Source organism: Palaemon carinicauda, chromosome 19, assembly GCF_036898095.1.
Source record: "Palaemon carinicauda isolate YSFRI2023 chromosome 19, ASM3689809v2, whole genome shotgun sequence".
Taxonomy (NCBI): domain Eukaryota; kingdom Metazoa; phylum Arthropoda; class Malacostraca; order Decapoda; family Palaemonidae; genus Palaemon; species Palaemon carinicauda.
In genome coordinates this window covers 121,452,808-121,468,084 of record NC_090743.1, presented here as the reverse complement: position 1 = coordinate 121,468,084, position 15,277 = coordinate 121,452,808, and the positions used below count along the sequence as shown (strand labels likewise).

General features: G+C 41.5%; 1 protein-coding gene across 2 annotated transcripts in view; it reads right to left on the bottom strand.

Moving 5' to 3' along the window:
* Positions 1-15,277, bottom strand: part of LOC137658801 (uncharacterized) — a 286,791-nt gene that overhangs the window by 205,776 nt on the left and 65,738 nt on the right. Inside the window, exon 7 of one of the 2 annotated variants that reach the window (XM_068393850.1) lies at positions 6,555-6,710. The exons of the other annotated variant lie outside the window; for it this stretch is intronic. Within the exon in view, the coding sequence (XP_068249951.1) occupies positions 6,555-6,710 (156 nt within the window). The remainder of the gene's footprint in view (positions 1-6,554; positions 6,711-15,277) is intronic. 2 annotated transcript variants of the gene reach the window in all.

Here is a 15,277-nt window from a genome sequence, read left to right as displayed (position 1 = left end):
ACAGTACTGTACATGTTACCAGAGATGAGATGCACCATTATCCCATGTGGAGGCTGGGCTAGTTACACAACTACTTGAACAGCCACCACAGGACCAATCACAAAGCAGTCAAGGGAAAAGGCTACCAGGATAGATCATCTTGAACCACATGACCCACTGGAACAGGACAGTGATTATTCTGACAATACAAAAGGGATCTCTGGTGGAGGTGCTCGTATGGAGAGAGTTTCTTTGAGGAAAGGTGACCAAGAAGACAGCAAGGGTCACAAGGGGATGGGCACAAAGGGTACTACTGCTAGAGAGTTATTGGATCCTTTGACTGGCCAGACAATAATACTGTACATTGGATTCCTCTCTCTGGTCACGGCTAATTTTTTCTTTGCCTACACATACACCAAACAGTCTGGCCTATTCTTCACCCTTTTTCATCATTCTTCATACACCTGACAACACTGAGATTACCAAACGATTCTTCATTGATCAAGGGGCTAATTACTGTACTGTTATTGTTCGGTGGATACTTTCCTCTTGATAAGTATAAAAGAGAATCTTTAGCTATGGTAAGCAGCTCTTCTAGGAAAAGGACACTCCACAATCAAACCATTGTTCTCTAATCTTGTGTAGCGTGGCTTAGAGTTCTCTTGCTTGAGGGTACACTCTGGCACACTATTCTATCTTTTTTTCTTACTCTTGTTTTTTTTTTAAATGGTGTGTTGGCAGGCTTGATAGAAAGGCCATGGATGCCTGGTGGTTTATCAAGTTGTCTTTTCCTTATCTGTTTAGTTTTCTTTTCCAAACCATCCTTACTGTCCTCCTTTCAGTTGAAGTGGCTATCCTTGAGGGTATTTAGCCTTGCAAGGTGTATCAGCTCCTCTATGTTGACCAGTTTTTCCGACTTTTTTTTTCTATAGTCTATGGGTTTGATCTATCTCTTCATTTATATTTTTGTACATAACATTTTTGTTATCATTCTAGTTAATTTAGTTTTTAAGTATGATGTATCTTTTCATTACCATTAATTCTTATGCTGTCTGGAGACATTGAGCGAAATCAGTACCAGTACGTCGTAGATTCCGTCAATGTCATCTAGTGTATTATAATATTTGTGGTCCTCGTGCAAATATTCAAGACCTCACAGTTGTGTCCAGGCAGTATGATATGCTTTTGTACTCAGAAACTTTGGTTTCTAATATGAGGCAATCATCTGAGCTCCTTATAAGTGGTTTTAAGAAGCCAATAATTTTGAAAAGGGATGCCATTCATAGGGCCAGGGGAATGGCAGTGTATATTAGGACTCAGTACCCTGCTTCTCATAAGTCCTGCTATAAATGTAGATGTCATGAGATTCAGGCAATGAAAGTTTGTGGCAGGCATTGCAACTTCTATTTGTGTTCATTCTACTGGAATCCAGACATGGATGATTCTATCTTCAATTGTCTTCTTACCATGGGCTTGAATTGATCACAATTGTATAGTAGTGTGGATCCTGTTGTCCATTTGAATAAAAATCTAATCAACATAATTGACAGGCGTATCCCTTCTCGTATGCTAAGGTACCGTGTAAAGGAAAAAACCATGGTTCAATGGTGATTGTAGATGTGTTTATTTGGCGAAGCAGAAGGTCTATCATCTTTGGAAGGGTAACAGATCAGATTTGACTTGGAATAACTCTATTCAGCTTAGAGCTTTTGCCTTAACTGAAAAGGTATACAATTTAAACATAAATGAAACCCTTTCTGGTACAACCCAGGAACATAGGTGGTGGACTACCCTTAAATCTCCACTCTTTGGTGTAGATGCAACAGTTCCTCCTTTAATTAAACCAGATGGCTCTGTCACTCACTGTCCAAAGGAAAAGGCAACCCTTTTTGCTTATGTGTTTGACAGTAAGCAGAGTAATGAAGAACTCAAACTTCCTCATTCCTGTTCTCCTGAGGCTAAACTAAATAGTTTAGCTTTTTGATCTTGTGAAATTAAAGCCCTCTTGAGGGATCTGGATAATTATGGAGGTGTAAACACAAATGGTATTTTTCCTTTGTTTCCTTATACTCCATATTTCTTAGCTCCAAAGTTATCTGCTACTTTGTGCAAGTTAGCAAGAAGTGGAGCTTTTAGCACTTGTTGGAGAATTTGTAATGTTACTCCACTATGTAAATGTGTTTGCGGTAGCTCAAGTCCGAATACTGGCCAATTTCCATAACTCCCATATTATCTAAAGTTTTTGAACGTCTTTTGGCAAAACTTCTTAATCCCTTCACTCCGTGGACATCAATAAACATCAAATCATGCCTGGTAGTACACACGGTGACGTTGGGATAACGTCATCTTCATTACTGTACTATCATCCTTATAATTATTATCATTATTATTACCCTTATTATAATAATTTTTATAAGCAATGAAAGAGTATACCACATGGCTGTATATCACACAAGTTCACACTTGGGGGAATTTCACTAAGGAATCTCCACACCCTAACATTAGCCCCTCCCCTCCTGTCTTCAGCCAACCAACAAAGTTTTTGAGATTCTAGCCTTTATTTCTGAATATGTAAGAAATATTTTAGTCTTTTTATGTTACCATGAAATAATCACACCACTCTCTCTAGCCAATAGCGACATTTCCTGCCTTAGGTAATACTCAACACCCTATTAACATCCCCAATTGGGAGACTGTCATCCTACCACTTAACAAAGTACTTGAAATTCTAGTCCTTATTCATGATTATATAATGTCTATTTTAGTTTACTCACATCCAACCTCATCACCAACCTAAAAATACTTGTGATTCCAGTTCTTATTCATGATAATGAAAGGTCTATTTTATTGTTGTTTTATGTTGCCACAGTCTTCATAATCACAGAGAAAGTATCCCTGCCACGACGAGACGAAAACTTACCATTACCAGTAAGGGAAATAGTTGGCAGAAGACGAGATTTATCTTTTTTTCCTATTCTATTCTTATTTTTTATTTAAAGTTTTTGAATGTCTTAACAGGTTTGCTGAAGGTAATCATCTGTTCCCTAGTTTGCAATTTGGTTTTCGTAAAGGCCTTGATTGTGGTCAGGAAGTTCATATGATTTCAGAGCTGCCTTTGTTACTGTTAATCATGAGGCCCTTGTTTTCCAACTCAAAAAGTTGGGAGTGGGTGGGTCATTTCTTAGTATCTTTATTGAATTCTTAACTAGTAGATTGCAAAGAGTTGTTGTTGATGGACACCATAGTGAGTACAGTACTGTATAAGGATGTGATATCAGGTGTTCCTCAGGGATGTGTTCTTGGCCCAATACTTTTCATACTAAATACACATGACTTGTGGTTTGGCCTAGAAAACAAGCTTGTTGCATATGCAGATGATACTACTCTTTGCATCAATTCCATCTCCTGAATGTAGATCTGGGGTTGCTGAATCCCGTAATAGAGATCTAGCTGAAATTAGTGCATGGCACAAATTATGGGACATGAAATTGAATCCTAACAAAACTCAAGTATGATTGTAAGTAGGTCAAGGGCAGTGGTTCCTCAACATCTAGATCTCTGCATTGATAATGCTTCTTAACTCTGTATGACTTTCAAAATTTTAGGTGTGATTCTCAACAGCATATTTACTTTTGAGAAACACATTAGGTCTGCTTCTATATTAATTGCAAAAAAAGAAAAAAGAATGGCTTATTGAGAAAGTCTTTTCAGATTTTCCGTGATTAATCTATTCTGAAGTGTTTTAATTCTTTCATTCTACCTTGTTTTGAGTGTTGTTCTTCTGTCTGGTCTTTAGCTGCTGACTCTCATGTTAATTTGTTGGACAGGAACTTATGGTCTGTTAAATTTCTTATTCCTGATCTAGCTATTAATCTCTGGCACTGCCGTTCAATTTGATCTCTATGCTGGTTGCATAAGATTTTTCATTCAATTGGTTTTCTAGGCCTGTTGCATAAGATTTTTCATTCAATTGGTTCTCTAGGCCTGTTGCATAAGATTTTTCATTCAATTGGTTCTCTAGGCCTGTTGCATAAGATTTTTCATTCAATTGGTTCTCTAGGCCTGTTGCATAAGATTTTTCATTCAATTGGTTCTCTAGGCCTGTTGCATAAGATTTTTCATTCAATTGGTTCTCTAGGCCTGTTGCATAAGATTTTTCATTCAATTGGTTCTCTAGGCCTGTTGCATAAGATTTTTCATTCAATTGGTTCTCTAGGCCTGTTGCATAAGATTTTTCATTCAATTGGTTCTCTAGGCCTGTTGCATAAGATTTTTCATTCAATTGGTTCTCTAGGCCTGTTGCATAAGATTTTTCATTCAATTGGTTCTCTAGGCCTTTTGCATAAGATTTTTCATTCAATTGGTTCTCTAGGCCTGTTGCATAAGATTTTTCATTCAATTGGTTCTCTAGGCCTGTTGCATAAGATTTTTCATTCAATTGGTTCTCTAGGCCTGTTGCATAAGATTTTTCATTCAATTGGTTCTCTAGGCCTGTTGCATAAGATTTTTCATTCAATTGGTTCTCTAGGCCTTTTGCATAAGATTTTTCATTCAATTGGTTCTCTAGGCCTGTTGCATAAGATTTTTCATAATTCTGATCATCCTTTACATTCAGCTCTTCACGAACAGGTCCATCCTGTTCGTAATACTAGGCATGCAGTTAATTCTAATAGCCAGGCCTTCTCCATGATGAGGCACAATGTTAAACAGTATTGTAAAAGTTTCATTCCAGCTGTGATCAAGTTGTGGAATGATCTTACTAGTCGGGTAGTTGAATCAGTAGAACTTCAAAAGTTCAAACTTGCAGAAAATGCTTTTATATTGAACCAGCTGACATGTCTTTTTATGGTTTATATATGAAATAGTTTTGATGCTGTTACTGTTTTTTAATTACTTTATTTTACTTGTTCATTATTTCTCATGTCATTTATTCATTTCCTTATTTCCTTTCTTCACTAAGCTATTATTCCCTGTTGGAGCCTTTGGGCTTATAAAATCTTGCTTTCCAACTAGGGTTGTATCTTAGCTAGGAATAATAATAATGAGAAACACTGGGGCGTGTCAGGGATAGGGGTAACCCAGGGCACAAGGGCAACAATCAGTTTGGCGTTACTGGCCTTCAGAGCCTTTTTGGGCTTGGAGAGACCACTGGAGTCTATGAAACTGGGGGCACCATTGTACTTTTCACCACAGGTGTCATCAGGACAATTGATACACTTGCACAGGAGGAACTGGGGAAGAAGTAGCCTTAGTTGCTAGCTCCCTCAATAAAGTCATGAAAAGCATACATGAAAGACCTAAGGAAGCCCAAAATTTCCTTAGATCAAACTCATCATCAGCTGTCTGTATGGTCATGGATGAAGAGCTATAAGCCTTCAAAGGGATGTGGCAAACTCTGAGGGTTACCACAACCAACACAAATCTGAAAAGACCCCTACTAAAAGCACAGAGGATGTTTGTATCTACAGCCAGTTTAGCCATAAACCAGTTGCAACATTACACTTCCCCAGGGCAAAAACAAACTTCTTGCTTACATTTCATCATCCAAAAATCACAATTGCATTCACTTAATGAAATAGAAAAAGAAAATGGAAAAGTTCAAGGAAACGAAAATACATACATACTCGTAAATGGCCGGAACAAAAGTGAAGTCTCGGGCTTGGAGAGGGGGCTGGATAACTATATGTGCTCGCTATCCAAGATTTAACAACTGCCTCCAGCTCATGCTGAAACAATCTCTCTATCAAAGGACGAGTATTCGTATGCAGCATAGAGACAAATCTCATATTTAACTGCTACAGGACAAATTATCCCAAAGAGGCCATTCACGTGGTATAGGTGACAAGAACCAAACCAATAAAAAGAAGGAAAACATTGGGTGGTTTTAAAGAATGTCTACTTCTTCAAGTACCAGTTTCATCATAACTTTACAAGAAATGAGCCATTATATAACATCATCTGGAGTAATAAGATAATCCAAACAAAGGCCAATTTCCCAGGTATTATTTCTACCCTGATCATCAATTCTAGGGAGAGCATGTTTAGATTTTGAGTTTTATTTTAGATTCTCCTAAAGGCAGAACGTTTTCAAGACTTTAGGCCACAACTGATTAAATGAGAAACATCAAGCAATGGTGCTTCTCTGTGCTTTGATAAAGCTGTATCACAACATACTGTATTTATACTGTACTTTCTAAAGTTCACCTTACAACTCTAATTACAATTGTTGTAAATTAATAGTAAAGGATATATTTCACCTTATGACCATAAAATCTGAAGTGTGAATATCAACAGCATCAGCTGGGCAAAACAGTAAAATGTTACCCCAAAATTTTGACTAACACTACATGAGTTTCTCAAGGTTTTCTTCCCATAAAAATAACAGGACACATACCCCATATCAACAATAACAATGTGGTTACCTGTTTGAAATGTCTCTGTTTAGCAATCTGTTTGAGAGGGAATTTGGGCACTGGTCATATGAAAATTTGGTTGATCTCTAGAACATTGTCCTGCCCTTAACTTTTCAAATCATGGGCGGCCTTTAAACCTTTAGAAGAAAAATAAAGACTTACTTTTTAATCATTTTCTTGATTGTGCGGTACCAGAATGCCACAATACACAAGCCCAGCAGAACACCAACAATTGCAGGTCCAGTTATCCCTGCTGCAGGGGGCTTCTCAATAACTCCACAATCACAGATTTCAGCTGTTTCATTGTATTTACAAGGCCTGAGGAAGAAACATATATACAGTAATACCCTTACAAAACAGGAAAGTAAAAACAATGAACATAAAAGGACAAATTTGAAAGTACAGTACTGTAATTAGTATTTTTCCAAGCGATGCAAACCCAGAGCCCTTTAATAGGGAATATATTTTTGGCAAAGCTGGAAGACTAACCATAAGACTTTTAGCGAGGTACTGTACAACTACCCCACCGCTAGTTAGTGGGATGGAAGGGGTAGTACCAGACATCCCACTCACACACACACCTGTGTTCTATTATCATTTTCGATTGTAGGCAGGACTTGCAGGGAGATAGGTGATGGTGGGACAAATTTGTATAAAAAACTCAAAGTTAGTATCATTGAGAAAAATGATATTTTAATTACAAAATAAATTTTTGAATATACTTACCCGGTGAATATATAGCTGCAACTCTGTTGCTCGACAGACAAACTGTACAGAAAAAACTCGCCAGCGATCGCTATACAAGTTGCGGGTGTGCCTAAAAGCGCCATCTGTCGACCAGATACCAAGCTCAATGTAAACAAAGACTCAATTTTCTCCTCGTCCCACTGCGTCTCTATTGGGGAGGAAGGGAGGGTCATTTAATTTATATATTCACCGGGTAAGTATATTCAAAAATTTATTTTATAATTAAAATATCATTTTTAAATATTTAACTTAGCCGGTGAATATATAGCTGATTCACACCCAGGATGGTGGGTAGAGACCAGTAATATATGTTTACATTTTATGAGCTAAGAGTTTTTTATTTCATTTTAGAAGTTATCAAAATAACAAAAACAAAATAAATAGGTACCTGGTAAGGAAGTCGACTTGAACGATTACTCTGCCTTATAAGTACGTCTTCCTTACGGAGCCTCGCGATCCTCTTAGGATGCTGATCAACCCCTAGGAGCTGGAGTATCAAGGGTTGCAACCCATACAACAGGACCTCATCAAACCCCTAATCTAGGCGCTCTCAAGAAATGACTTTGACCACCCGCCAAATCAACCAGGATGCGAAAGGCTTCTTAGCCTTCCGGACAACCCATAAAAACAACATTAAAAAACATTTCAAGAGAAAGATTAAAAGGATCTGGAATTAGGGAATTGTAGTGGTTGAGCCCTCACCCACTACTGCACTCGCTGCTACGAATGGTCCCAGTGTGTAGCAGTCCTCGTAAAGAGACTGGACATCCTTTAGATAAAAAGACGCGAACACTGACTTGCTTCTCCAATAGGTTGCGTCCATTATACTTCGCAGAGATCTATTTTGCTTAAAGGCCACGGAAGTTGCAACAGCTCTAACTTCGTGCGTCTTCACCTTAAGCAAAGCTCGGTCTTCCTCACTCAGATGTGAATGAGCTTCTCGTATTAACAGTCTGATAAAGTATGATAAAGCATTCTTTGACATAGGCAAAGGTGGTTTCTTAACTGAACACCATAAAGCTTCAGATCGGCCTCGTAAAGGTTTGGTACGCTTTAAAAAGAACTTAAGAGCTCTCACAGGGCATAAGACTCTTTCTAGTTCATTGCCTACAATCTCCGATAAGCTGGGAATATCGAAAGATTTAGGCCAAGGCCGAGAAGGCAGCACATTTTTGGCTAGAAAACCAAGTTGTAGCGAACAGGTGGCTTTTTCTGACGAAAATCCGATGTTCTTGCTGAAGGCATGAATCTCACTGACTCTTTTAGCTGAGGCTAAGCATACCAGGAAAAGAGTCTTTAGAGTGAGATCTTTCAGGGAGGCTGATTGTAGCGGCTCAAACCTGTCTGACATGAGGAATCTTAGTACCACGTCTAAATTCCAACCAGGGGTAGCCAAACGACGCTCCTTGGTGGTCTCAAAAGACTTAAGGAGGTCTTGAAGATCTTTATTGTTGGAAAGATCTAAGCCTCTATGCCGGAAGACCGATGCCAACATGCTTCTGTAGCCCTTGATAGTGGGAGCTGAAAGGGATCGTCCTTTTCTCTGGTATAAGAGAAAATCAGCTATTTGAGCTACAGAGGTACTGGTCGAGGATACAGAAACTGACTTGCACCAGTCTCGGAAGACTTCTCACTTCGATTGGTAGACTCTAATGGTGGATGCTCTCCTTGCTCTAGCAATCGCACTGGCTGCCTCCTTCGAAAAGCCTCTAGCTCTCGAGAGTCTTTCGATAGTCTGAAGGCAGTCAGACGAAGAGCGAGGAGGCTTTGGTGTACCTTCTTTACGTGAGGCTGACGTAGAAGGTCCACCCTTAGAGTAAGACTTCTGGGAACGTCTACTAGCCATCGAAGTACCTCGGTGAACCATTCTCTCGCGGGCCAGAGGGGAGCAACTAACGTCAACCTTGTCCCTTCGTGAGAGGCGAACTTCTGCAGTACCTTGTTGACAATCTTGAACGGTGGGAATGCGTAGAGATCCAGATGTGACCAATCTAGGAGGAAGGCATCTATATGTATTGCTGCTGGGTCCGGGACTGGGGAGCAATAGATTGGAAGCCTCTTGGTCAGCGAGGTTGAAAAGAGATCTATGGTTGGCTGGCCCCAAGTGGCCCAAAGTCTCTTGCACACATCCTTGTGGAGGGTCCATTCTGTTGGAATTACTTGCCCTTTCCGACTGAGACAATCTGCTATGACATTCAAGTTGCCTAGGATGAACCTCGTTACTAGGGAGATGTCTTGACCTTTTGACCAGATGAGCAGGTCCCTTGCGATGTCGTACAACGTCAGTGAGTGGGTACCTCCTTGTTTGGAGATGTACGCCAAGGCCGTGGTGTTGTCTGAGTTTACTTCCACCACTTTGCCTCGAAGGAGAGACTTGAAGCTTTTCAAGGCCAGATGTACTGCCAACAGCTCCTTGCAGTTGATATGCATGCTCCTCTGACTCGAGTTCCACAGTCCTGAGCATTCCCGACCGTCTAGTGTCGCGCCCCAGCCCACGTCCGATGCGTCCGAGAAGAGAACGTGGTTGGGAGTCTGAACAGCCAGGGGAAGACCCTCTCTTAGGTTGATATTGTCCTTCCACCAAGTCAGACAAGACTTTATCTTTTCGGAAATCGGGATCGAGACCGCTTCTAGCGTCTTGTCCTTTTTCCAGTGAAAAGCTAATGGTATTGAAGAGGACGGAGGTGTAGTCTTCCTAGTGACACAAAATGTTCCACGGATGACAGCGTCCCTACCAGACTCATCCACAGCCTGACTGAGCAGCGTTCCTTCTTCAGCATCTTCTGGATGGATAGCAGGGCTTGATCTATTCTGGGGGCTGATCGTCTTGTTGTTCAGCAACGTCCTCATCAGATAGTTCCTCATCCGAAAACTGATGAGGAAACGGCAACGGAGTAGGCAACGTCTGGCTCGCTGAGTCCGGTCGCACTGGTGCATGCGTGACGGAGCCGGACGCAACATCATGGAACTGCTGCACAGTCTGTGAACTGTCAACAACCATGGGTGCGCGCGGAAGCACAGCTTCCACCCGAGACTGTCTAGACCGTCTGGGTTGTGCAGTCAACACCATACCGGGTTGCTGAGGTTGACGCACTGCGTCAAAACAAGTCACCTCTGCTGGTTGTTGAACGTCCTGAACGTCAACAACCACCTCCGAGCGTCGCTTAACGTCAACGTGCGGCTGGCAACCCACACTGGGTCGCATCGGTGGAGGAACCACCTCAACTGGCAGACGCGAGAAGGTTACCTCAGCGTCAACAGGACGCACAACCGACCGGTTGGAAGGTTGTTGGCCAGAAGGTTCGGCAGCAACCTTCTCCGCATTAAAGTCCTCTATCAAGGACGCAAGCTTGGACTGCATGTCTTGCAGCAAAGCCCATTTAGGGTCTACGGGAGCAGGTGCGGCAACAGACGGGGTTAGCGACTGAGGCGGTACCGCTTTCCATCCCTGAAAGCCTTGTTTATGCATGACATAATTGTACAGCAAAACTTCAAAGGCTCGAAAACAGCTGTGAAGTTGACCTGTAAAAAACTTGGAGCGTCTCCTGGCCAGGCGCCAGGGAGAGTCTACGAGATTTGAGAAGTCTATCTGGGCAGAGGCATGAACTCCCAAGCCGAGAACTTCTCTCGTGTCATATCAGACTCTCGCTCTATAAGCCAGTTTAAAAGAAGGGAAAGCAAAGGCTGTATCCCCCAAACTCCTCCTGGTGATAAACCAGTCGCCTAGCAAACATAAAGCTCTCTAGGAGAGCGAGAGAGCACTAGCTTAAAAACAATGGCTTCGAAGTAGCTAGGCCTAGTGTAAGCTCTGACGTTTAGGCGAACGAGGAGCAGCAGTTACAAAAAGATCCGGACAAAGATCCTTAAAAAAAAATCATCATGATTTAATTAAAGTCCATAGAGGGCTAAGCAGCTTTAGGCTCCTCTCCATATGACAGAGTCCTCAAGGAGATATCAGTAGGAGGGGGAACAGCAACTTCCTCATCTACAGGAACCTTGTCCGATAAAAGCTGAGTCTCAAGCAAGGGAGAGACCTACCGTGGTGGCAATGCTTTACAAGCAGAGTCCACACTCACTGGTGCATTAGTAGCGGACCAGGACGCAACGTCATGTAACTGCTTGACAGTCTGTGAACTGTCAACAACTGAACTGTCAACCACAACAGGTGCGTGAGGACGCACAGCGTCCACTCGAGACTGCTTTGACTGCCTAGACTGAGCAGTCAAAACAACTCTAGAATGCGGAGGTTGACGCACAGCGTCAAAACAAGTCAACTCCGATTGTTAGCGAACGTCTTGAACGTCCACAGGAGCATCAGCAAGTGGCCTAACGTCCAAATGCGGCTGAAAATCCACACGAGACCGCATCGAGTGTGGTTTTAAACAACCTGACTGACGTGACTTAGCTACGCCAACGTCAACAGGAAGCACAAAGGAACGTTAGGTTGGCTGAAAGCCAGGATATCGATGAGATAAACGGCTAGACTCAACGGACTAATCGGCAGAATAGTCTTCCATAAGGGAGGCAAGCATATTCTGCATGTCTTGCCGTACAACCCATTAAGGATCAACGGAAATGGATGTGGTAAGAGACGAGGGTAACGTCTGTGACCGCAACACTTTGCCAACCAAAAAAGACTCTCGGAGTCTGTGTTACGCTTTTGTTAGGCGGCGAGCAGTTATCCGATGACTGCATAGGGTCAGAGCTGTCCTAATGGCTGTAGCCAGGACGCTGGACCTGTCCTGAAAGGACTGACTTTCGCTTAAGGGCTTCGAAACCTTGTGACAGGTTTCTTATGCGAAAAGCCTTCGGATGACGAGGAGAAAAAACGTCTCTCTCGTCTTATGGTAGGGGAGATCTTGGTAAGATACACCCGATACCATAGAGGGAAACGTCTGTTCGTTGATCAAGGCCTCTCGAACCCATAAGTCGTTCGACATTACTTCTCCCCTGTTTGGGAGCTTGCAAGAGGTCCCGGACTAGGTGAACGACAGGCACGAACAGACGAACCCTCGGACGCAACACTGTAACACTTTGCGCATATCACTTTATCCCTTCGATTTTCTGCTTTGCACTTATTTCACTGAAATCGAAACTTTTACTGATTTCTACCTGAAACACGCAATTCTACCCTTCATTAAAAGGTAGTAATTGCGAAATCAGTCGTATAATGCAAGCTCATTAATACCAGCAAAAAACAGAAAACATATTTTAAGATAAAAAATTCAGTGGCTGGGAAAGAGACTAAACACTAGTTCATATAAACTACGTTTTCAATCTCTCACCGCACATAGCCTGGGGACGAGAATAAAAAACTAAAAACGTTTTATCCTTCCTCCCCGTACAGAGACTAGGGACGAGAGTAACTCGAGAACAACGTTACCCGCTTGAACGGAACGTTTTCTCTCCTCTCTCTCTCTTTCTCTCTTGATTTCGCACCTAAGAGAAGAGCCCAATTACATTTCGTCAAAAAAAACATGTTATTTGACCAAAGGAAAAAACTGAAAGGTTTTTCAATTAAAAAGTTCCTTTAAGCTTTGAAAGAATAATGAACAAAACGTCAGAATCGATTTACTCTTTCTGCAAAGTGAAACCGTGATACTCTCTCTCTCTATCGTAACGATAGAGCGCAAACTGCGTAGTATAAATAAACTAAACGTTAGTTCATCTTTGAAAACAGTACGAAGACTATTCAAAGAAATTCTTTCATAAAATATTTATTAAAAATATTCATTTAAAAGGTTTTAAATCATTAGCTCTTTAAAAGCTATTTACGATTGCAAAGGGCTCAACGTTGTTTAACTTCGGTTTCCAAGTTAGGACCGCCTACTCTCAGGAAAGATCGCATATAAACAAAACATTAAAATTTATTTTTATATGTTTATAATAAATGGAAAGTTAATCGAAGAGGCCTAATAAAGGCGGAGAGATATAAAATATATAGAGGAAAATCTGTAATTAATTTATAACGTGATAAGATAATTACTAAAAGCCTAAACACACATCCGTCTAAGGGAAGGGTCGGCCATTTAAAAGTGAAAGAAAGTCCATACTCTCTTTGTCACCATAATTAAATCTATCCAAAACGAGTTCAAGATTTAAGATGAAGATAAAACACCTGCATTGCGAAAGCTCAAAACCAGAATATAGTACTTCACCAATATGATGTGAAAAAACTCCAGTTTAGCAACAGCGAGTAAAGTACGTCTTGTCGACACGTCGACAGAGAGAAAATTGAGTCTTTGTTTACATTGAGCTTGGTATCTGGTCGACAGATGGCGCTGTTAGGCACACCCGCAACTTTTATAGCGATCGCTGGCGAGTTTTTTCTGTACAGTTTGTCTGTCGAGCAACAGAGTTGCAGCTATATATTCACCGGCTAAGTTAAATATTTAAAAATACAAATTACTTTCAAATTTGTCATTTGTACCATCACTAATGCACTTTTCTGGGTCGAACCTGTGACGGCCGGCGAAAAAGTCCTTCTTTGTACTTTTGTCCAAAATAGAAGGATGACCTAGTGAGCGCGAGTGGTGGGTGTCGGTAGGGTAACCCAACTGTATTCTCTAGGGCCTGTCACGGCCCTCCCCCTTTGATGAAGGGATTATCTAAATGGAAGACAGCCTGTGAATAGTGTTTTACAAACGCCCTTGTTAGATATACGACACCAACAAGGTGCTCGCGCGAGGGTTGTAACCTCTGCATTCCATGCTTTTAATTTTCTCTGGTATATTTGGAAGATTTATATCAGAAAAAGTACAAAGAAGGACTTTTTCGCCGGGCGTCACAGGTCTCTCCCCAGAAATAGATTTTTCCTTCGTCAAAATCCCTTTATTAGGAAAGACTCACAGTAAGGTAGGTGGAAGTCCTAACCAACTGGCTGATTTTTGACCCAGGGTGTTCCTCAATGATAAACACACTTTATAGAGAAAGCACCCTGACACCTCACTGAATTTCTCTTCACATGCACGTGCTAGCGGACTGAGCAACCTGTGTGATTATATGATACTGCAATGTGACTTGTCCAGGTAAGAATTCTTGAAGTCCTTGGACTTCCTTAAACAAATCATAGACATTACCCAATTCTTACCTCCCTCGGGAAAAAGGGGACGTAACAAATATACAGTATACAGTATGCATTTATCAGGTTAAACAAGGGAAATGATTACTACCTACAGACAGTGGAGGCCAGCTTGCAGAATACTGTAGGTGCTGTACTCCAAGAGAGGGGAAAGTGAAAGAAAGAACCAGTCACTCTTCTCATTCATTCCAGACTTAATCCCGGGGTAACGTCTGCTCTCCGCCATCTGCTACTAACTCCAAATGAAATGTAAGATACATGATAGTATCCTACTAGCTGGAGTTTGGACTTTATTTCCTTGATGAAAAGACCTGAGCAGAATATTTTTAGCTCGTGGAGGGGCTCTTTTATGAGAAAGGAATATATTCCAAGCCCTCAGGTCTAAGGGCGTGAGTTCCGGTTACAGGAGAAAGTCATCGTCCTACTTCATTAACAAGTCTGAGTTTCATGAAGTGTAGACAGACGTTTCCCCGGAACGGAAGCAGATAGAGATTGAATATATTTCCACTAAGGTCCGTGGGCCTAAGGGCTAACATGGGTGGGGAGAGCACAGATTTTCAATATCCTCTGTTATTCCTGTCAGTCACCTATCTAGGGCTGACTCAAATCGAAGCAAGTAAATGGCTATGGCTGTCGATTAGACAACACTGAATTCTTTCCCTAAGAGGGAGGGAATGGCATTAACCTCATGAGGTTGTCTCTCCCGCTAGGGGGGGGAGGAGGAGAAAAAAACAGATTTAAAGAATCTGCCTCCCCTATCACCTCCGAGATCCGATTTGCTTCAGGAGACTGTCTAACTAGCGTAGTTCCTATTCAGGCAAAATCGGCTCGTGAGCTGCCCTATCATATACAACACAACAAGGGAGATGGTATCAATTAAAGCATCCCCTGGTTCCTGAGGCAATTTGTTCGCAAACCTTCCTGAAGTATGAAAGAAGTGTCAAATGAAAAACACATACGATCAAGGGAGATGAACTCCCTTAAGTGCGCCTAATTCAATGCATAAACCTGGCCACCTTGAAGTGGATCCCTCTGATTCTGCCAACAGCAAGAAAGT